The 24,409-nt window shown below is 36.5% G+C and overlaps 1 protein-coding gene across 8 annotated transcripts in view; it reads left to right on the top strand.

The window, feature by feature from the left end:
- PKHD1 (PKHD1 ciliary IPT domain containing fibrocystin/polyductin) overlaps positions 1–24,409 on the top strand; it is a 657,820-nt gene that overhangs the window by 368,591 nt on the left and 264,820 nt on the right. For all 8 annotated transcript variants that reach the window (XM_074237180.1, XM_074237175.1, XM_074237181.1 and 5 more), the window contains 2 exons: positions 14,377–14,442; positions 22,366–22,494. In XM_074237180.1, the coding sequence (XP_074093281.1) occupies positions 14,377–14,442; positions 22,366–22,494 (195 nt within the window). The remainder of the gene's footprint in view (positions 1–14,376; positions 14,443–22,365; positions 22,495–24,409) is intronic.

The following is a 24,409-nucleotide window of genomic DNA, read 5'->3' as shown; positions in this document are numbered from 1 at the left end:
TTGTTTAGATGTAAATGTAACACATGTTTGGATTAATGATTGACATCACATTTGGAGGTGCCCACTTAAATTATTTTTCCATTAACTGTGGTGATTCTATTTCTTGCATCAAAAATTTAGAACTTGGAAAGCTCGTGGGCATCACCTAGTTCAATTTGCCTTTTTCACAACCAGGGATAATGAAATCCAGAGTCAGTAAATGACTTGAACTATTACACAATGAACTGGGTTGGGATTTGAATACAGATCCAATGATTCATAATTCTGCATTTTTTCCCCACTACTAGAAGACAAATTTTAGGGTTGTGCCATTGTTTCATCCATAGGCTTTGTTTGTGTTTTATTCTTACTAAGTAGGCATTGAAGAGCATCACTATTTTTAGTTCTGTTCACTGAACTATTAATTACTTCTCTAATATTACTCTGAATGATCTAGGCCAGAAGAACCCAGGTGTTCCAGCTTCTAAATCACTATTTATCTCCACTAGAGTGTGCTGCCTACTAGATAATTGCTGCATTCAAATACTTTGCTGAGCTGGACTTGGGGGTGGGCTGGGTGGAGTGCTGCCCTTATCCCATCCATCACGGGAGGCAGAGTTTTAGCAAGCTCAATGCCCCAGTCAAACATTTTGTTGGGACAGCTTTCTCCTTCCTTCTAGATGAGGACAATTTTTTTTTTCATTGTGCCTGGCTTCTATCCCTTGAGGAAAGACCCTTTTAATTTCTCCCTCCTTCTTAATTTCTTCATCTGTAAAATGGGATTAAAGTTATTTCCCTCAGTATATGGTGGTGCTTGATAATTTAAACCAAATGACTAACTTACCTTTCTGTAAATTTGTTGTTTGGTGAGGTTCCTTTAATAGAACTCATTAGAAATCCTTTCTATTTGCCCAGAGGATTACAAATATCATGAGCTAGAATTGAAACACACACAGAGATAGCATTTCTGAAAGGGTATCATTATCTTTTTAGAATTTACAACTAAGACCAATAGAGGGACATGTGGCAGAGTATCTTTGACATGTGCTTTCTCAACTTCAGACTCAGTGATTGGTCTCAACAGACTAATATGGTTAATTTAACAAATTCAGAATTCTGTGAAGGCTAGAGGCATGATTCATGTTGTCCTAAATCCATTGAGAATCCTGAGGAAGCTAGGACTCAGGATCATAGACCTAGAACAGTCCTCTCATTTTACAAGGAAATGAATGAATGAATGAATGAATGAATGAATGTAATAAACCCTTATTATGGACCAAATTTTGTTTCTTTAAGCCTGGAGGATACAAATCAAACAAACAAACAAAAAACAACAGAGACAGACACTATCCTAGGAGAACTTATTTCAAAGGATCAAACTGAGTAGGAGACAGGTTAAGTGACTTGCCCAAAGTCATAGAAGTAATAAGTAGCAGAAGAAGGATTTGCGAGACAAGACCTGAAACTCTACCAGAGGATATGTATACCATGATGTCTTTTTGTAGAACCTAAAAATAATTCTGTTTCATAATTTTATAGCAGAAGAGCTGAAAGACCTCTGATGTCAGAGGTCATCTTGTCCAAATCTCCCCTTTTATGAATGAGGAAACTGAGGATTGGGAAGAAGAAAATCACATGCTAGTTTGATCAGTAGTTTTGAACTATTATTTTTATGCTCAGGAATGAGTATGATCTAGAGCCAATGATTCTTTTATGTTTGCAAAAGTCTGAACTAAGAACCAAAAAATGCTTTTTTCCTTTCATGGCCCTATGTTTTGAGTCTGCTTTTCCCCCGTTGAATGTCCCTGTCATATAGAGTTAGTTTGCACTTGTCACTTTTTCTCCTGTCATTCAGAAGGATATTTCTTCAGTTTGTAGGGAACTATTTTTTTTTAATTTTTTTAGTTACATTAATGCTCTAAAATAATTAGTCAGCTAATTAATCTGGTTTACAAGCTTTGTAGGATTCTTCAGCTGTCAGTCAGACCTAGGCCTGAGGCCTACATTTAGTCTCAGCTCCCTTACCCATGTGACTATGGTTGCTATGACTACCGGCTACATCTGCTGACACCCCACTCTCTATTTATTGCTTAATTAAGAATTTCACGCTCAGTCCTTATCTGCTTCTAAGAACAAGCACACACTGTTAAGAAATTCCAAATTTAGTCCCATGGACAAGGCAAGTCTTTCTTGTAGGCCTAGCTGTATGGAGCCGTCCTAACTACCCTCTTGGCATCCAAGCCGCCACCCTTCAATCAAAAATCATTAAATGGGGCAGAGATAATGACCATGTAGCATATCAAAAGAAGGATGTTTGCTTGGTCCAAAGGAGGAAAAGCTGTCCAGCCCCATGCACAGCCGCCACTTCAAAGGGAGATGAGTTCTCTTGTCAGTAGGGCCCAATAAAGCTCCGTTTGTTCTGGGATTGACTTATGCAAAAGGTCTGGTATGTCAAGAGTCCCATCTTCCAGACGCAGACTCCCCTCAGTTCCCTGCTCCCTACCCCCCCCACCTCTTGCCTGTCCCACGTTCGTGTGTCAGCAGTTAGGCAGCTGGGTCCCCCAAAGCATCAGTCGGAGCGTATAATCACTGACTCACCATTCACAATGGCCACTTGTCGGGGGGTGGCTAGGAGGAGGTCTTCCTTACAATAGGAACACAATTATTGCAGCTGCTAGGGAGGGCCATGATTCTTCCTGTAGAAAAGTAATAGGTCCTGCCCAAAACAGGGGGAGAAGGTTGGGGCGAGGCAGTGGGGGTGGAGAAAACAATCTTGAGTTTATTATTCATATTCTGACTCTTGGAGGCCCATTGCTAGGCCAGTGGGGTTCCAGCAGCTGCTCGTACATAGCCCCTTTCTAATAATTGTACATTCTGTCAGGGGTCAACTTACTTTTGACCTCCTCCTTTTGTACCAGTAAAAGACTCTTTAGGGCAAACTGTTGGGTTGTGGCAGGAGTGCATTAAACACCCTCGGCTCCCCCCTGGCCAACCAGCACTGGGTGATAAATTTACATCAGATGCTGGGCCATTCACAAGAGAACTCTAGGGTTCACACAGTCTCCTCTTCCTCAGAGGCACATGGCTGAACGGGGGCATTGTGGGAGCTGACAGCTGAGCAGATCCACCTTGGAGTTATCAGATGCTTCTGACACGCTACTCTCTTCTGAACCGAAGAGAAAAAAAGAAACAATATCCAGTCAGCCAGGCCAGTGTTCATCTCTGAGTTCTCCCAAGTCCACAGAGAAAGAAAGTCGGATGGGCAAAGAAGCTGATGTTTATGGGGGCAGGAATGTGTTTGACTGGGAAGACAGATGGGCTTTTCCCATCTGGTTTCCTTACTTAGGAAAAACAAACAAACAACAAACCTCAAGACTCAGAAGGAATCTAGATATCTCCAGTTAAGGGCAATCTCCTAGAATCTAACTTTTCCAGGGAATAGAGATGAACAGAAATATCCACTGCTTAGGTTTTCTCTTTCTCAAAGGTTTATGGGTAATGTGACTGAGCACATCACCAATTGCAATCTTCTGTATTTAATTCTGTTTCCTAGCCTCCATGCAGCTCTTTGAAACAAACTGAAGACTCAAGGATTTTGCTTCTGTTTCGTAAAGCTCTCTGGGAGGATTTTCTGGGTTGGAGAGGGGGGAAGAGTATGAGGAGAGGTGAATCTTATTCATTCCTCTGTTGCCATTCTTGTCCTGGGGTCCCTAAGGCAATCCATAGCATTCTAGTTACTAAATTAATTTACATTTATATAGCTCAGTTCATCCCCCAAGGATCCCCAAGCACTTTACCAGCCATGTGAAGGGCTGACTTAAGGGAAATACACCAACCTCCAGGGCAGAAATATAGGTAGCAGGACAGAGCTTGGAATATATGGGAAGGACTTGTGCCTGATTGGCATAAGGAACTTTACTGTTGGGAGAAAGGAGGAAAGATAAAAACAAAACTGAAAACAATACAAAGGATAGTTCCAAGAAATCCTTCAGGACTCAAGACATCTTAGGTGTTCATTCTGTATCTACCAGGTTAGCTTTGCTTCAGTAAAAGCTCACTGCAAGTAAGCCCTCTCCTTTGAGATTTCCCCCTCCCTGCCCACCTTAAGAACATGAAGTACAATATAAATTTTGCCATTGTAGCCAATAGCTTATTACTCTATTGCTTGAAACAGGAGAAAAGACCAAAAAAAAAAACCCAAGGGAATTACATAAAATATAAACCCTTTCTTTTCTTCTTAGATTTCCATTCCTACGGTAGAAACTTAGGACCATGTTTAGGAACATTTTAAAGCTTTCATATTTTCAGAAAATGCTAAGTAAACAAATCAGGTTTTTTTCCCCCATTGTTGTTGTTGTCAGGTCATATTCATCATATCCATTATAATCACAGACCAATATTAACTGAGGATTACAGGCTTAGTGAAATGCTATATTGGGTGACTGTAAAGGACATACTTAGTTTTGAGGACTTTTTTCCTTTGTATTTCTCAAATCCTTATTGTCATTTAAAATAGGAGTTAGTTTGCCGACATCATGATGGAAAAACAAGGACCCAGTGCTTTAGTAACTCTCAGAGAAGCTGAGGAGCATATCTTGCAGTATTTTCCTTAGAGTCCTACATGCTTTTTGTCAGATTTGAACACCGCTGATACAACGCATAGGGAAGAACACAGATCTTCTGAAAGTAGTTTTGATATAGTAACAACTTGCGTAAGGAGTAGTAAAGGACATCTTTCTCTTTTGCACTGTCTCTTCTCTATCTGGATGCTACTTTGTAGTAAATATAATTAACTTGAGGGCTAAGATAGTTTCACCATTATATTTGTATCTCCCCAAACCACCATATTTCCTGGCAATAGCACACAGTTATGTATTTAACAAGTCTGATGATTGATTCCGACTCTGAAGAGTAGAGTTTGAATGTATTTTCCATTAGGCATGCCCTGCTTATTTGTTATTTTTATATTTTATTACTTAATCTATCAATCAGTCAGTACATGTTAAACAGGCACTTTGCTAAATGCTGAGGATGCAAAGAGGAAAAAAAAACTGTTCCTGTCCTCAAGGATCAATAGAAGCATGTACATTTAATGATATACTATATATAAAATATAATAAAATATATTAAAAGTATAAAAAATTTTAAGGGGAAAGAATTAACACTAAGGAGGGTAGGAGAAGAGGAATAAGAAAGATGTTATACAGGAGGTAACGTTTGTGCTAAATTTTAAAGACATTTAAAAGACAGGTGAGAAAGGAGAATGTAATGCAGGCATTGAAGGTGGGGACTGTCTTGAATAAATGAATTAAAAATAATTTAAGTACTTACTATATGTCAAACAGTGTAGAAGAAAGAATATTTCCCTCTATTTGTTATCTAGCAGTGTCCCTGCCCCCTCTTTTTTTTCTGGGCATCATGGGAAACTTCTCCCTTAGCAGTGGTTAATTTAGCTTGTGACTTTCTTTTCATCTTAATACTTCCCCTGTTTTCCTCCTTTCGTAATATTCCCAATATATTTCTTCAGTCACATGTATGTTTTCTGAGAACTGAGGACAGAGCTTAAATGTAGACTGAAGGACTTTACTGTTTCATGGACTCCAGAACTCCTGATTCTCATTCTCTCTCTCTCTCTCTCTCTCTCTCTCTCTCTCTCTCTCTCTCTCTCTCTCTCTCTCTCCTCCCTCTATACTCCCACTGCCTACAAGTCCAACTTTGTTTTTCCTTGTTCTTGAAATTTGTCTGTCTTTTGATCTTGTCCATCATTTTATATTGTGAAAAGTTTACATAATCTTATCAGATAACCTCAGAACCTGAATTGGAAAGGATGTCAGTGGTCATTTTTAAGGGGGATCAGATGATTACACTTTAACAAGTCACCATCCAGTTTCTGTTATTGGTTCAGTTAAAAGAATACTGACTGTGGAAATGGAAAGTCTAAGTTCAAGTCCCACAGCTGACATTTACTGCCTTTGTGACTTTGAGTAAATCATAAACTCCTTGGACCCTCACATTCCTCTTCTGTAAAATGAAGAGGTTGAACTAGATGACTTGAGGTCCCATGTAACCTTGGATCTGTGATCCTTTGTCTTCCACCAAGAGAGAACCTATTTTCTTTTTTTTCAAAATCAATCATGGTTTATTGAATGCTATGTTGGGGTTTTAGTCAGGAAGATCTGAATTCACATACTGCCTCAACTGTTTTTTTAAAGATTTTATTTATTTTGAGTTTTACAATTTTTCCTCTAATCTTACTTCCCTCCCCCTACCCCCCCCAAGGCAATTCGCTAGTCTTTACATTGATCCAAATTGAATGTGATGAGAGAGAAATCATATCCTCAAGGAAGAAACATAAAGTATAAGAGATAGCAAGATCAGACAATAAGATATCAGTTTTTTTCCTAAATTAAAGGAAATAGCCCTTGATCTTTGTTCAACTCCACAATTCTTTCTCTAGATACAGACATGATGTTTTTACCCTTTTTCATCATCTCTTCAGGGTATAGACCCAGTAGTGGTTTGCTGGATCAAAGGGTATGCACATTTTTGTTGCTCTTTGGGCAGAATTCCAGACTGATCTCCAGAAAGTCTGGATGAGTTCACAGCTCCAGCAACAATGTATTAGTGTCCCAGATTTACTAGAATCCTTTCAACAATGATCACTGTCCTTTTTGGTCATATTGGCCAGTGTGAGAGGTGTGAGGTGGTATCTCAGAGAAACTTTAATTTGCCTTTCTCTAATAAGTAATGATTTAGAGCAATTTTTCATATAACTATGGATCTCTTTGATCTCCTCATCTGTAAATTGCCTTTGCATATCCTTTGACCATTTGTCAATTGGGGAATGGCTTGTTTTTTAAATTTGACTCAATTCTCTGTATAGTTTAGAAATGAGTCATTTGTCAGAAATACTAGTTGTAAAGATTGTTTCCCAGTTTACTACATTTCTTTTGATCTTGGTTACAGTGGTTTTGTCTGTGCAAAAGCTTTTTAATTTAATGCAATCAAAAGCATCTAGTTTGTTTCTAGTGATGGAGAACCTGATATTAAGAAAGCACTAATCATTAAGAAACTTTTTCTTAAATTACATCAAAATTTGCCTCCATGTACCTTTTCTACCTAGTGCCTCTAGTTCTCTCTGACCTGAAGTGAAACATATCTGTCTAATTCTCTTCTGAATAATAAACCTTTAAATCAGTAAGTCAACAAGCATATATTGTGTCAGTTTACTTACTAAGTGTCAGTTGCTGGGCTACCATTCTGGGGATATGAAGAAAGGCAGAAACACTGCCCTAGCTCCTAATACTCAAAGACAAATGTATATGTCTTATATTGTCTCTTCTCCAGTCTAAGTAGACTTATTTCTTTCATTTTTTCTATGGCACAGTCTCTTCAGCCTCTCTTACTTTATTATACAAAATGAAACTCTTAAGGAGGCGAAATGATGTGGAAAGGGGTAAGGAGTTACTATATAGAAGGATCATTGACATTGCTTACAATGAAATCAATTATATTTTTCTCCATTTATAAGATCCTTGTTAATGAGGATCTTTGCTTTCCCCTTGGCAATGAACTACACCAATTACAACTAGAAGAGGGGAAGTAAGACTCCATATCGCAAGTGTTAATGTATATTCATTGATGTCAGAATTTGGTGCAAGATGAAATGAAGAAGATAGATGTTATGTCTGCTAGCTACTCTGGAAACAGTCTTTATTTTGGCCAGGATTACATGTCTTATGAGAATAATGCTTGAGAGTTATTTTCTGGGAAGTGCCAAATGGAAAGTAGTCTTGAGTAGACTACTTAGCTACATGAGGTCATGATTTGTATTTTGTATATCAATTGCATCACTTCATAAAGGTTTTCCCAATTTACTCTGAGATTCTCCATTTTATCATTTATTGTAGCATTGTGAGGGATAAAAATGCTGACTTTTCAGAAATATAGTGATAAATTAGTTTAAACCATAGGCCTCAGTTTCTGTTTCTCAAGAATCAGGTGAGCATGAGAACCCGGATCTCCAGCTAGAAAAATTATGTCACTCTAACCATATAAGGTGTCAACAAAGACAGACTCTCCTGTGCAACCCCCCCCCCCTTCTCTTCGGACCATCAATTTTGACCAATTGTTGTAAAGGTCAGCAGAAAAGAGGAGGGGAAATGGGTTGTGGTTTTTGTGGGTTTTTTAACCCTGCTTCAGCTTCTGTAATTCATCTTTTCCTTCTCTCTCTCTCTCTCTCTCTCTCTCTCTCTCTCTCTCTCTCTCTCTCTCTCATAGAGAGTTAGGAACTACCCTGCTTCTTGCAAGAATCGAAATAAATTTTAACTCTTTGCTGCCACTTTGAGAGGACTCTGAGTAGTCATTTTTGGGTTAGGGTCTCATCAACCCACACAGCATGATGATATTTCATTATGCTCATCTACTGTAATTTATTTAACTGTTTCCATTCTGATAAAGAGTTAAGTGAAAATTAGTTGAACAATTAAGGTAATGATAAAAAATTAGAGAACAAAACAACTCTGGCTTTAGATCTCTGATCAACTCAGTGATCAACCATAAATCCAGAAGAATGAAAATGAAACAAGCCATTCACCTCCTGACAAGAGAGAATGTAGAGTAGAGAATTACAACATAGAAAGAGAAATTCATTATGGACTAGATTAATGTGAGAATTTGTTTTGCTGCACAATGAAGACAAGCACTCAAGATTTTTTCTTTTATAAATTTTGGGAATAAAACTACTTTTGTCAAAAATAAAAATAACCTAAAAATTCTATTATCTGTAGCTTGCTTTCCCTTTAATATGTAATAAATTCAGTGCATAATATAAAATGCTTATAGATTATTAACTTTTAATCAACAGTTCTCATTTTTATTCTATTTCCTACAATAGGGAGTGATGGGCTCATTTCACCCCAGTGCTCTGTTTTAATGTTTTCTATCCTGATAGCTTAATGATTACAATTTGTGTCCATGGGCAAACAGTTGGTTATGATTGAACCTTGAATGACAAACTCCACTTTTCCATTTTTATTCTCCCCACCCGCTGACTTTACTTTCTAGAGAAAGAACCTATCCATTCTAGTCAGCCCCAAGTATGGGCCAGAGGGCAAGTTGGACAAAAAAATAATATAACTTAACAAGTAATACATAAATTGCTTGTCTTCTCAAGGCATGGGAGGAGAGAAAGAAAGAGAATTTGGAATTCAAAATAAAAAAGAATGTTAATTTTTTTATACATTGGGGATCATTTAAGAAATTAAAATATCTTTAAAAAAGAGAGAAAAGTAGTCTAAGTCTATAACCAAATGTTACTAATATTAGTTACTGACTTCTTGAAGAAAGTAATTAGGTGGAATGAAATAGAAATTTGTGATCAGAGTTGATGGAATTAGCCCTGACTTGTAGTCTGGGTTCACTTATTTAACTTTCCCTCTATCTATGGCTTTCATCACTTTTCCTAGAGTTAAAAGAGAGGAGGGAAGAGTGGATCCTGCCTGAGAGTCACAGAATTATGCAATAATTATGCTTAGAAAGTCTTTTAAATTTTTTTCATTTAAAATTATTTTGAAGTTGATAAACATGAATATTACCATATATATAAAAGAAAACTGCTTATGAAACCATGAAACTCCATGACATTCAGCTTGTTTCCTTTTTGAAAGCATATAATATGTTCAACATGTGTTTCAAAGCTATCCTGATAATCTGTATCTTCCCCTGAATCTACAATTCTTTTTATGCATTCTTTTAAATGCTTAATTGATATTCTTTTCTTTTATGAATCACTGACACTATCCTCCTTACCTTGACAAAAATTAAAAAAAAACTGACTTGTAAAAAATATACTTAAATAAAACCAATTCATACTTTGGTTCTATCTGAAAATATTTGTATTATTCTTCATCTCTAGCCAATAATTTCTTTGTCAAGTTGGAAACATACTGCATCCTCAACCCTCTGTTGCTTTGTTGAGTGTTCCCTAATCTTTCAGAGTTGCTTTTCTTTTCATTATTGTACTATTTTTAAAAAAAGGTCTCTATTTTTTAAAAATATGTTTTTATTTCATTGAATATTTCCTAATTATATGTAAATTTTTTTTCATAGTTTTTCAAAAATTTTGAGTTCCAAATTCTCTCCATCCTGCTCCCTCTTCCCCCACCTTGAAAAACCAAGACATTTGATACTGATTATACATGTGAAATCATGCAAAATATATTTCTGTATTAGTCATGTTGTGAAAGAAAACAAACAAAAATAAAACAAGAAAAATAAAGTAAAAAAAGAATACTTCAATCTATATTTAGAATTTGCCAATTCTTTCTGGAGATGGGTAACATTTTTCATCTTGGATCCTTTTGAAATTACGTTAGATTATTGTCTTGATCAGACTAAGTCTTTTAGAGTTGATCATCCTTAAAACACTGATCTTACTGATTCTGAACCCAGGATATGAGGATGAGCTTACTATTCTAGTAGTTTTGCAATGATCAGCTTAGTGAACAGGTCTCTTTTGTACTGGTTCTATGTCCTCTATCAAAGGTTAAGAAAAGTATTATATACATGCAGATGATGAAAGGCACAATGGTCACATAAAGAAACATGAAAGAGATAGGATTAATGACCTAGGCAACTTTCTATTGTTACTTACTTCACATGACTAGACAGATGATCATCAGAAAAGATAATCTATTAGAAAGATCATTGGATTTAATTTTGTTGCCTCATTACTCTTGAAGTCATATTTATAAGTATTTACATATCTTTTGGGGAAGCATTTATTCACTTCATTGGATTTATTGGGAAATTGCATTCTTATATATTTTGATTGGTATGTCTCTTCTCTTTATCTAAGAAATTGTTTCTTTACAAATTGATTTAATAATTTTTCCTTACACTGAAGTTATTTATCTGCTTTTTAGTAGCAAGTTATTGATATATGGAAGAGGGAATAACACAGTTGAACAGTAGAAATCACTGTTTCACAGTGTCACATTTTTTTTAATCTAGCACTAGATTTGAAAACAGAGAAAATAGCTTTAAATCCTGTCTCTTTACTTAGAAACAATGGCACTTTAGGAAAATCGTTTTTGGGGGATCTTAGTTTCTTTATCAATAAAATATTAATAGTTTACTAAATGACTTCTAAGGTTCTTTAGCTCTAAATACAGTATCCATATGACTCTTCCAGTTTTCATTTTCATTTCAATTGAATTACAAAATCATAGAATTTTAGAACTGAAGGATACATTAGAGAATTTTCAGTGCAAACTCCTTCTTTTAGGGTAAGGAAATTGAGATTTAGCAATGGGAATTGATTTGATTATGGTTATATATATATACACACACACACACACACACACACATATACATATATATATATATATATATATATATATATATATACACATACATATATGGCAGTGCTGAGGCTGGAGCATGAAATTCTGAATTCTTGCCACTCACTCTGTCTAAAGAAAATGTCCATTTGCCACCTTATGTTTTTACACAGAAAACTATTAATTTCTTCTGGAATGGTAGAATGGGACTTATACTGAAGGGACATACAGATATTTTTTTCTCTTTCCTAAAGAAGATCATATAGTCATTTTAACTATATATATCTCTCTTAACCACTACAGCACATCTAATTGGACATCTCTACTTCTAACCTGCTTCCAAAGGCTGTTTTCATGGCATGTTTCCTTCCCATCTCAAACCCTAAAACTCCCTGGAAGTCTATGTTTACCTTTGGCTTAGTTTATATAGAACTCCTAAGAGTAATTAGGCCCCTAATTGGCACAGAGATTTACTTTTATTTTTTGAGAATAGATCTGCTTACAGTCTCTGGAATGGATCAACTACATTGGGGCTCATTTTATAAACAAGGTAGATTAACTCTTCTCTCATTACAAATACAAAATCAGAAATCATAAGCACTAAGAAAACATATACATATCACAAAGCATGTATAATCCTTTAAACTTTCCCCCTGTAGTCAATATCTCTAGCCTCTGATTTTCATTCTCTTCCTAAATTGAAAAGGGCATACATTATTTGTAGGTTCAAAGCTCTTTCTAAACCTTAGTTGAGTTGATTAAGTTGCTTGCAAAAAAGCATGTGATCCCAGTGACCACCAGACTTTCCTGTGGTTATGTGGGGAGATTTCTTGGGACTCCTATTTTTGACTTTTTTCTTGTTTCTTGGCCTTTGATGGGATTTAAGGAATTTATTTTGGGGAAAAGTAGCTAGAACGAATAGCCATTTTATTGACCTATTCTCCAGCTCCACAACTGGTTTTCAGATGAAGAAATGGAAGAAATACAATCAATTGGAATCCTCTTCCTTTTCACCCTCTTCCTTTTCCCATTAATTTCAAAATCACATTGGCTCTTCAGATTGTACAGAAGAAATCACTGTAAATGCAGAATGTGAAGGTCAGCTGGGTTTCAGAGGAGTTTTACAATGACCATGATAGCAAATAGGTCTCTCCTGGATCTGGGCAATAATGCATCTATCAAAGACCATGGAAAATATTCTATACATCCAGAGGTGGAGAGTCATAATGATCTTACAAAGGAACATAGCAGAAATAGAATTAATGACCAGGAAGTTTTCTATTGGGACTTGTTTTACATGATTAGGCAGATGATCATCTGAAAGGATGATCTATTACAAAGATTACTATATTATTTTTATGATTTCACTCCTCTCAAAGAGATTTTTTTATAAGTATCTTCATTTCTCTTAATTTTTTTCATTTTTTCAGTTCAAGAAAATGTTTTCTTCCCCTTTATCTCCTCCCTCATATGTGTTAAGTCTGAATAACTTGTTGTTTGTAAAGAACTTTGAGTTATTTTGAGAAAGATGTTTTATACTATATCAGTATATATGTGGAAACATATTTATACCTTTATATGTATATATACATATATATGCATATAATTTTATCTGAATATGCTATACTTGTATAGTGATTATCATTTTCAAATTTCCACACATAAAACTATAGCATAAGAGGATAGGCATTATTAATATATCCATAAATCAAGGAGCAGTGATTAAGTGACTTGTCCAAGGTCTCACAGTAATTACCTAGGTTAGTATTAGAACATAGGTCTTTTGAATTGTTGATTATACATTCAAATCTCTCACTTGAGAGAGGCTTCATGAAGAACAAGGAAATTGACCTAGGCCCTGAAAGACTAATGGGATTAGAATTGGGGGGGGTAGATACTTTTTACATCTAATTAGAACTATTTAAAATGGAAACAATGAAAAGAAGGGGATGGAGGGTTGAAGATAATAAGGTAGGGATCTCAGTCAGCCTCACTATGAAGCTCTTCTGAACCAAGGATCTTAACTTAATTTAATTTTTCTCTGGCTTTAATATTCAAAAATCCATCCATAAAAATTTGAAAGCATTTTACTACCTATTTTGTTCTCTAGAGAAGAGCAAGGTTTGAGGGTACAGGGGTGGATAGGTAAAATACTGACATGGGTCTTCTACCTGTCCTTGCTCCAGTAACACTGGCACCTCAATAAATGTTAGTTCCTGGTTCCCGTCTGACAAGGTAGACATGTAATTAACCAATGAGAGACAAGGTGTTGTTGAAGACTGAACACCTGATTACTAATTAATCAGGCGTGAGAGCACCTTGTAGATGCATTCACTATTTAATTATAGCAGCCTCACTTGGCAAAGAAGCATATGCTCCTAGCTTAATCTACTGGTTTATACTGACATCAAATTGCCATTATCAGAAAGAATCAGGCCTTTTGATTATTTCCACTAATTTATTGAACACTTAAAATTAATGAACCCCAAGCCTTTTAAATGTGCTTGGGTGGTTTGGAAGATGAGAAGAAAGGAGGGGTAGAGGAGGAAGTAAGAGTCTTCATTAGAAAGGATGATTTGGTTAAAGGTAAAGGGAATACATTTTATGGGTGATCTGGACTCCCATTGGTGGAGGGTACATTAGATACAAAAATAAAACCTTCTGATTGGTAGAAAAATAATAGGATGGGTAGCATGCCCTGCTGGCCACCATTGGCTTTTCAAAGAACATATGGCTAAAGGTTTCTTATTGTTTGGAGGCTATTTGTCTAGAAGACCCTGTGGCAATTTAGTTTGTTCAGATAAAATAAAAAGAAAATGTTGAGAACCAATCATTAGATTAACTACCAGGGCCTAAAATCGGGAATGGAATGAGGTTTTGTTGTTGTTGTTGTCGTTATCTGTTTGTTTTTTGCTTGTTTGTTCAAAAGATAGAGGAATAGAGGTTGGAGAGGGAGAGAATGATGAATTAAGCATATAATTGTTATTCTCTGAAATTATATGTATATTCCTGAGTTTATTGGCTTCATCATCACATCCTTGTTCTCTGAATTTAGTTTCAGGTGAAGGCCAAATTCAGCTTACTCTTCTGGTGAAGGAATCAGTTAGTCCAACAGTCCCAGGTAAGTTCTGTTCTATTAGCAAGAAGGGGGATTCTCCTTCAATAATTCATTTACATTCTCAGATCCCTGTACCTTGACTCAGCCTTCATATACCATTCTATCATTTCCTTATCTAACATCAATTTCATTGCAAGACTAGTTGCGTTAATGCATATGGCTGGATATCAAACACTGCCCTGAGGGAAAAAAATTAATTTTTGAAGCAATGTGGAAGCAGGAATGGAAAACCACAAGTAAATACTTTTCCTATATATCATGGATAATATGTGGGCACTGACTTATTTATAAAATGGAATGTATATTTTCAACTGAATTTCTAATCCCTAGTCAATTAAAAAGAAAAGAGAAATATTGGTTCTGATTTCAACTCAATAGGTTAAACAAATACAAGTTCACATGGAAGTTATCCCTTAGAGTTTGCTAAAGTGAAATTTATAAAGGTCGAATATATAGCAATTATTGCGTAATATTGTCATTATTCTATCTGTTTATCCCTAGGTTCAGCAAACTGTATTTCCATTACTAATAAACAACTTTCTAAAATATTTTATACATTTAATAATTCTTTTGAATGAGATTTTCCCCCTGTATTATTCTCTCTTTGATTTCATTTTTATGTTGATTTTTATGGGTTTTTGGAAGCCTACATCTTTGCTGAAAGTTATTAATAATCTTAGTTTCCTTACTGAATCCCTAGGATTTTCTTTGTAATTCATTGTATGATTGGGAAACATATAATTTTATCTTCTCTTTCCTTTTCTTTATGCCTCTAATTTCTTTCTTCAGTCTTAGAACCATTGCTAGAATTTCTAGGACTATATAAAATAATGTCAGGAAGATGCAATCTTCAATAGTTCTTCAGTTTTATTTGGAATGGAATCTATATGTAGGTAGATTGATTTCCATTTGGCAAACATAACATAAACCTGGATAAGGCAGGGATTTTTAAGTTCTGGTCTGAATACCAATATAGAATACCATCTCATTTTCACTAGAGAATGAAGTATATGCTATTTATAACTACTTATTCATGAAATATGCTGGGAAATGACTTGCTGTTTGGAGGGGGTAGTAGGCAATGAGAATATATTGAGAATGCTTTACCTCCATGATTTTTTTTTGCTGAGATTATTATAAAACATAATATTTGGTCCTACTCCCAAGAAAAAGAGGGTCAAGTAAAGTTAGTGATTGGAAACTTTGGCATGGGGAATTTATTATATTACTCACTGAGGACAAGGACAAGGTGTCCAGCTTTGATTGAATTCTGATTGAATATTTCTGTCTTTTAGCTTAGTTCATTGAACTTTTATGAACCAGACACCAACTGTCTTGGAGTTGATATTCATAGCTACAGAGCAGGGGAAGTGGAAGAGAGCAGAGTCATGAAAGAAGGCTATAAAGGCCTAGATATAAGAGTAGACTTTGTCCCTGAAGCATAGACATGTGAGGTAATCTTTGTTCCCCCAATCAAAAACTAAACCAGATTAAATATTTTCCTTATAGAATCAACTTCAAAAGATGAATTAGAAAAGAGAGAAAAGCAAGACAGAAAGTTGGGATCAGTGAATGGAAACCTCTTCAGGAAAAGGAAAAAAAAATAAAAAAAAATTAGAGACTAAATAGGGATTTTTTAAGCCAGAGAATTAGAAGAGTGATGAAGGGTTCATAGTTTTCTCTCCTAAAATTTCCTGACATTTTACACTACATTTAGAGATGAGATCTTCTTATGTGTACATACTTGAGCTTTTCAGGTGCTTTTTTAAGCTACTCTATTAGGTCTTATACCTCACTTCTTTGCTTTTACATTTTTCTCTCTCTCTCCCCACCCTCCACACATATGTGCACACACACACACACACACACACACACACATACACACACACATACACAAACAAATACACACTATCCAGAAACTCAAAATGGATCTAATATCTCATCAATATGAATGTCTCCTCAATAAAACATTTCTTTTTTAATATTTTATTTGTATTTAAAACTACATGCAGCAGTAGTTCTTACCAATCTTTTTTGGGGTAATTTTTTGAATTTTAGAATTTTTCTCCCTCCCTCCCTTTCCTCCCCTCTTCCTCTGCTTTCTGACAGAAAGCAATCTGAAATGGGCTTTAAATTTATAACCATGCTAAACATAGATCAATATTGAACATGTTATAAGAGAAGAATCAGATCCAAAAGGAAGAAAGAAAACAATAGAGAGAAAAAAATGACATAACATGTAAGACAACTTTTAAAAATTGAATATAATAAACTTTGGAGTCTTCATTTAAACTCCACAGTTCTTTCTCTGGATATGGTTGGTATTTTTTTTAATTTATTTTTTTTATTCTCATTTTGTACAAATGTTTTTTTACATTAATAAAATATTCTTGTTTACAAGTAAACAAAATACCCCTCCTCCCCCATGAATATAGATAGACTTGTTTGGGTGAAAAAAGTAAAGGGGAGAGAAAAAAATTAAAATAAAAAAATAATAATAGTAATAATTGTAGGTATGGCCAGGTGGCTCAGTGGACGAAGCAACAGCTCTGGAGCCACGAGCACCCGAGTCCACATCCAGCCTCGTAAACCCAACAATCACCCAGCCATGTGACCTGCAAGCCACCTGATCCCCACTGCCCTGCAAAAACCAAAAAAAAAAGAAAGAAAAAACCCCAAAATAAAATAAAATAGTAATAATAGTAGGGGTGGCTGGGTGGCAGACAGAGCATTGGCCCTTGAACCAGGAGCACCTGGGTCCAAATCCGGCCCCAGACACGCAAAGATCACCCTGCTATGTGGCCCCAGGCAGGCCATCCAGCCCTACTTGCCCTGCACCCTCCCCCAAATAATCATAACAAAAAATGTGCTTGAGTCTTTGTTCCAACTCTAACAACTCTGTCATGGGTGGATCTCATTCTTTATGATAAGTCCACCACAAAAGTTATTTCCATATTTTTCCACCCTTGCCATTACTGATCGCAACTCCCTCCTTTCTTATTTCTCCACTACCAAGTACTCTATTTTCTCTCTCCTTTCACCATGACTCTGCTGTAGGGTTGCTTAGTGGCACAGCAGACAGATCCCTGGTCCTGGGGCCAAGAAGCCCTGAGCCCCCATACCACCCCTTAGGCCCAGAATCCACCTGGCCCTGTGGTCCTGGGCAGGCCTTCCATTCCCAGCCCCTTGCAAGAAGTAAGAAAGAAAATGTGTTATATCTGGCCACTCTCCCCCCATGGTCCATCCTCTCCTCCTTTATTCACATCCCCACCCCTTCCCCCTGCTCCCCCCTCCTTCTTACTCCAGATGTCTATACCCCATTGAGTATATTTGCTGTTTCCTCTCCTAGCCATCTCTGATGAGAGCAAAGTTTCCCTCATTCCCCCTTGCCTCCCCCCTTCCATATCATTGCAATAGCTCATTGTAATAAAAAAAAAATCTTATGTGAAATATCTTGGACTATTCCCCCTCTCCTTTTTCTTTCTCCCATTCCATTTCCCTTTTTTTCTATTGACTCCATTTTTACACCATATTTTATCTTCGAATTCAGCTTTCTCCTGTGCTTCAACTATAAAAGCTCTCTCTACCTGCTCTATTAACTGAGAAGGTTCATATGAGTATTATAAGTGTCATTTTTCTATGCAGGAATACATGCAGTTCATCATCATTAAGTCCGTCATATGTTCCCCCTCTCCTCCAATTTCTATGCTTCACCTGAGTCCTGTATCTGAAGATCAAACCTTCTGTTCATCTCTGGTCATTCCAAAAGGAGCCTTTGAAATTCCCCTGGTTCATTGAAAGTCCATCTTTTTCCCTAGAAGAGGACATTCAGCCTTGCTGGGTTGTTCATTCTTGGCTGCATTCTAAGCTCTCTTGCCTTCCGGTATATTGTATTCCAAGCCCTATGAGCTTCCAATGTAGCTGCTGCTAAGTCCTGTGTGATCCTGACTGCAGCTCCACGATATTTGAACTGTGTCCTTCTGGCTGCTTGTAATATTTTCTCTTTGACTTGGGAGTTCTGGAACTTGGCTGTAATATTCCTATGGGTTGGGTTTTTGGGATCTCTTTCTCAGGGGGATGGGTGGATTCTCTCCATTTCTCTTTTGCCCTCTGCTTCTAGAATATCAGGGCAATTTTCCTGTAGTAATTCTTTGAAAATGATGTCAAGGCTCTTTTCCTGATCATGACTTTCAGGTATTCCAATAATTTTTAAATTATCTTTCCTAAGTCTGTTTTCCATATCAGTTGTTTTTTCAATGAGATATTTCACATTTTCTTCTAATTTTTCATTTTTTTTTGGTTTTGAAGTATTGATTCCTGATTTCTGGTAAATTCATCAATCTCCCTGAATTCTATTCTTTGTCTGAAAGATTTGTTCTCCTCAGAGAGTTTTCTTATCTCTTTTTCCATCTGGCCAATTTTGCTTTTTAAAGCATTCTTCTCCTCAATAACTTTTTGAACTGTTCTATCCATTTGACCTAAGCTGGTTTTTAGCATGCTATTTTCTTCAGCATTTTTTTGGATTTCCTTGAATAAGCTGCTGACTTCATTTTCATGTTTTTCCTGCATCTCTCTCCTTTCTTTTCCCAGTTTTTCTTCCAACTCCATCATTTGATTTTCAAGGTCTGTTTTTGAGCTCTATCATAGCCTGAGCCAAGTTTCTGTTTTTCTTGGAGTCTTTAGATGCAGGAGCTTGTGCTTCCTCATCTTCAGACTGAGTATTTTGGTCCTTTTTGGGCTCATTTGCAAAATATTTCTCAATAGTCTTCCTTTTGTTTCTCTGCTTGCTCATTTTCCCAGCCTGGGCCTGGTTTGGTGTGTTTCTTGAGCTTTTGGGACACTCCCACAAGGGTCTCAGTGCCTGAGGCTCTGTCCTCCCTCCTGGTCTGTGAATGACCATAAGCGCCCCCCCCTCTGCCATGGGGCTGATGTGGGGGGGGTTGCTGTTCTATGGGGGGGCCTAGACTGCGATCAGGATCTGAATGTGGTCAGAGCCCCAGAGTTCTGTTTCAGGGGTAGAGGACAGAGCTAGGCAGTCTCTCTTCACTCCCCTCCCTCAGCTCAATGGGCTCATGCCCTGGGGGGCTCCTGCTTACTGGCTCTGCCTGCTTCTGTTTCCTGGATCAGGGCTGGGGAAAGATGATGCTGCTTGCTGTGTGCCCTGAGGGCTGGGCTCCAAGTGCTCACTCTGGCAGAGGTCCCCCGCTGTTCCCCCACTTTGTGCCCAGTGCTCCTTGGGGTGCAGCTCAGGAGACTCCCCCATTGCTGTCAGCTGAGACCCCCAGCGCCCTGGGGCTGCCTCCGGGAGGCTGAGGTTCTTTGGCTCTGGCGGGCCACCCCTCTGGCGGGCCGCCTCTCCAATCCCGAGGAGCAGAGCCTTTCTGCTCTTTTCCCGGTTACCTTGAGTAGGAGAACTGCCTCACTGGGTCCCTTTGTGGGTTCTGTCTCTTGAAAGTTTAGTTAGAGTCCTTAGCTGATGAATTTTATCAGAGAGCTCCTAAGACTTGATCCCTTCTTGTCACCATCTTGGCTCCACCCCTGGTTGGTATTTTCTATCATAAATCTTTTAAAATTGTCTTTGACTATTATACTGCTGAACTGAACAAGTCCATCATGGTTGATCATCACCCCATGTTGTTGTTAATGTTTATAATGCAATGAAACATTTCTTAATCCATCTATGTCTACCCTTCTTTTTCATCTTCTATCTGTATTCTATTTGCCACATAGTAATCTAGAGTCAAACAATCTAGATATAGTCAATTTTCCCTGGTTCAGTGTTGTAAAAAAAATCGACTCCAATTTAAAAAAAATGGACAGCTCAGAATCATAAAGCACTTGTTTAGCAATCATATTAAATGACAAACATAATAGCAAACCATTCTGAGTGAATGAAATATATGTCATTTTGGGGGGATGGTATTCTTTGTCTGGCAGAATCAAACTCAATAAATATTTATAGAGGTCCTATTATATTTCAAACACTGTGATATGGATAATGTATTGATTCTTAACCTCCGTTTGTGTCATGTACCCCTTTGGAAATTTAGTGAAATTCAGGGACCCTTTCATATAATGATATTTTAAAATGCATACAATAAAATGCAGAAAGTCACAGAGGAAACCCAAAGTTAATCAAAATAAAGATGCATTTTTGCTCATCTAAGTTTATAGACCATTCCTTGCTTAAACAGATTCTTGGTATGGTGTAAAGGAAGGTCCATAAGGAACTTGGTAACAAGGGATAGATAAGTGAAAAAGCAATTTTGTTAGCATTAGTTTACTATAAAATGAGGTAATCTCCACCTTATAAGGATATAGCATACATTTTTATGAAACAGATTGAATTGTCCATTATTCAAAGAATCCAGATGTCTGATTTTCAAGTTCTGGAAAATTTTAATAAAAAAGAAGTTAATAATGCTTACACTATTTACTTTGGGAAATAGCTTGACTTAGAGGATTGCCCTTGGAATCAGGAATCAATCAACAAGCATTGTTGAATGCTTGGGCTGGGCTTCCCAGTGCAAATACAGGGATAAACAGCCTCTTTCATGATGGACCTTACATTATATTTAGGATAAGTATGTATATAAGAAAGTTATTATAAAGGCACTTTAAGAAAGGAGAGAGCCCTAGCAAATGGAGTGACCAAGAAAGACTTCAGGTAGGAACCACTTGAAGAGTCATAAACGAAAATAAGTATCTAAGAGTCAGAGACATGAGAACAGACTGTATTCCAATAATTATGAATGGCAACACAATGTAAGTCTGAAGTTAGAATGCTGAGTTTAGTTAAAATAGCAAAATGTCTAGTATGCTGTATTACAGAGTGTGTGAAAGTTAAATTAAAATAAATTTGGAAATTAAGTTGAAACCAGAATGTGGTATGCTTTTAAATAGCAAACTGGGGAATTTTGATTATATCCTAGAGGCAAGAGAGCCAATGAAAGATTTTTGAACAAGAAAGTATTCAAGAACACCATGTTTTTGGAAGTTTATTTTGCCATCTATGTGAAGAAAGAATTGGATGAAGGTGCCATTGGAGAAAGGAAAACCAGTAGAGGGACTATTAGACTAGTTCATTCAAGAGGCAAAAGAAAGCATGAACTAGCTTGGAGACTGGGAGATCTGTAAAGGATGGATGCAATAATCAATTATTGTAAGCACCAACATGGATCAAGCACTGTGTTAAGTACAGAGTATAAAAAGAAAGACAAAAATTCATCTCTGTTCTTATACTTATAGTCTAAGGGGGAGACAATAAACAAGCAACCATGCACAAACTAGATCCATTCCAGGGAAGTTGGAGATAATTTCAGAGGAAAAATAACTAAGCTTAAGGAGGAATGGCAAAGGTTTCTTGTTACAGGTAGGGTTTAAGCTTAGTGGAGGAGATGAGAAGGGAAAGTTCCAGACAAGGAGGATAGCCAATTAAAGTGCCTAAAGTTGAACAGAGACATTCAAGGAACTGCAAGAAAACCAGCATCATTGGATGGCAAAATATGTGTAAGGTGTAAGAAGACTGGAAAGGTAGGAAGAAAGAAATCAGATTTTTGAGTGGTTTTAAAAGCCAAAGATAGAATTTTATATTTTATTCTCAAGGCAAAATAGAATCAATAAGAGTTTACTGAATAGGAAGTAATATGGTCAGGCTTGCAGTTTAAAAACAGCTAAATGGAGTAGAGATTGCACTGGAGAGAGATTTGAGGTAAGAAGTCCAATTAATAGATGATTTCTTTAGTTCAGATCAGAAGTGATGAGCACCTGCACCATGGTAGTCTTCTTAGAGACATTTTTGAAACATTCTGGTTCAAAATATAACTAGCTGTATAGGTGATAGCAATAGAATCTTAAAATAAGCTGAAACTAGGAAGTTATTATAATGAACAAAGATTGCATTGTTATGTTTCTTTTGTTTTGTAGTTCCATCTACTGTACCTGAATCCATTTTAAAATGGTCCCATCCTACAACATGGCAAGATGTTGAAAAGGGTTGGGGTGGATACAATCATACAACCCCAGCATCAGGTGATGATGTTGTAATCTTACCCAGTAAGTAATAAACTCTGAGTTTTTATAATGAAAAATCACATATTTTGCATAAATGGAATGATATGAAATATTTGTTCAGATGTTTTTCAGTCATGTCTGAATCTTCAGTTGGGATTTTCTTGAAAAAGATACTGGAATAGTTTGCCATTCCTTCTCTAGCTTATTTTATAGTTAAGAAAACTGAGGCAAAGAGGGTTAACTGACTTGTCCAGGATCACTCAATCAGTAAGTATCTGAGACCAGATTTGAACTTAGTCTTCCTGACTTCAGACCTGACATTCTATCCATTGAGTCACATAAGCTGCCCTTATATGATAATAATAATAATAATAATAATAATAATAATAATTATCATTTATATTATACTAGGTACTGCACTAAGAAATTTACAATTATTTTCTCATTTCATCATCACAGCAACCCTGGGGGGTGAGTGTTATTATCCTGATTTCACATATGAGGAAATTAAGACAAAGAAGATTAAGTCACTTGACTAGAATCACACACTTAGAGTCTGAAATCAGATTTGAACTCAGGAAAGAAACTTCCTTTATCCAAGTCCAGCTCTCTCTATCCACTGACCCTCCCCATTAATAATATGTAATAATATTCCATAATATGGAATATACCAGCATAATAAAAGGGCAAAAATATGAGAGGAAATGGAAAGCTATATTTGATCTGTCTTAGTGGGGTGGAAAAAATTGATTTAATAAAACCCATAATCATCATTACATTACTGCCTTGGACTGATTGTTATGACTGAAAGGGTCAAACTGAGCTGAACAGAACAGCCAAAAAGACTGGGCTAAAGCTGATTATGTCCTTTATAATTTCTCCCCAGCCAATCAGAGGAGCTTCACACATGGTTAGCTGACCAGAACCAATTTCTCAAATGTTTACATGTGCTCTAATGTCTCTCAGAGGTCCTCCACTTATATGCCATCACAATAATCCTTGATGCAGGCTCTTTAATCTTATCATGTGGGAATATACCATCAGAAGCCCTAATTTCCTATTGGAAAAGCAAGTAAAAATATTGAAGCCTAACATGGTGGGTACAATACTAGACTTGAAGTTGGGACAACCGGGTCTAAATCTTATTTCTGATATTAACTCACTGTATGACCACAGCCCAATAATTTAATCTTTCTGAATCTCAGTCAGCTCATCTTTGAGTACCAGTAGTCTACCTGTCATCATTTTTGAGAGACAAATATGAGATAATCTTTTTAAAATGCTTTTCATATTTGCTAACAGTTATATAAATGTCAGTGTCATCAATTAACAAGGAATGTTTCCATTAGTCATAGTACAGAATAGGAAATAGTTTTAGAGAATGACAGAATATCAAAGTTGGGAAGGAGGGACCTCAGGAGTCATCTAGCTAGTCATCTGCACCTAAAATTAACTCCAGATTTTCTCCAGAATTAAACATAAAATTTGCTTGTCTTTTACAACCATTCATAGCTTTGCTCTCTCTTCTCTTTCCAGTGTTCTTATACCTTACAACCCCACATATAATCTCATCCAATGACATTCTTTTTTGCTCTTTCTTGAACAAAACTTGGGATCTCCCAATGCCCTTATCAATAGAAGTATCATGGTAATTACTTCCAGTAATCAGGAGTAAACTACCTCCTGAAGCAACCAGTTTTCCTACTGGATATTCTAATTGTTTGAAGATTTTTTTGCCTTTCTATCCGATCAGAATCTTTTCTCTGAAAATTACATCTATGAAAGAATATCTATATCATACATCTATGTATCTCTATCTCTGTCTCTGTCTCTGTCTCTGTCTCTATCTCTATCTCTATCTATCTCTGTCTCTGTCTCTATCTCTATATATCTGTATCTGTATCTATATCTATATATCTGCATCTGTATCTCTATTGCCACCTCTACCTCTGTTTCT

Source organism: Macrotis lagotis, chromosome 5 (genome assembly GCF_037893015.1).
Source record: "Macrotis lagotis isolate mMagLag1 chromosome 5, bilby.v1.9.chrom.fasta, whole genome shotgun sequence".
Lineage (NCBI taxonomy): Eukaryota > Metazoa > Chordata > Mammalia > Peramelemorphia > Peramelidae > Macrotis > Macrotis lagotis.
Note: the sequence above shows the minus strand (reverse complement) of the source record. Positions and strands in the feature narration are given on the sequence as shown.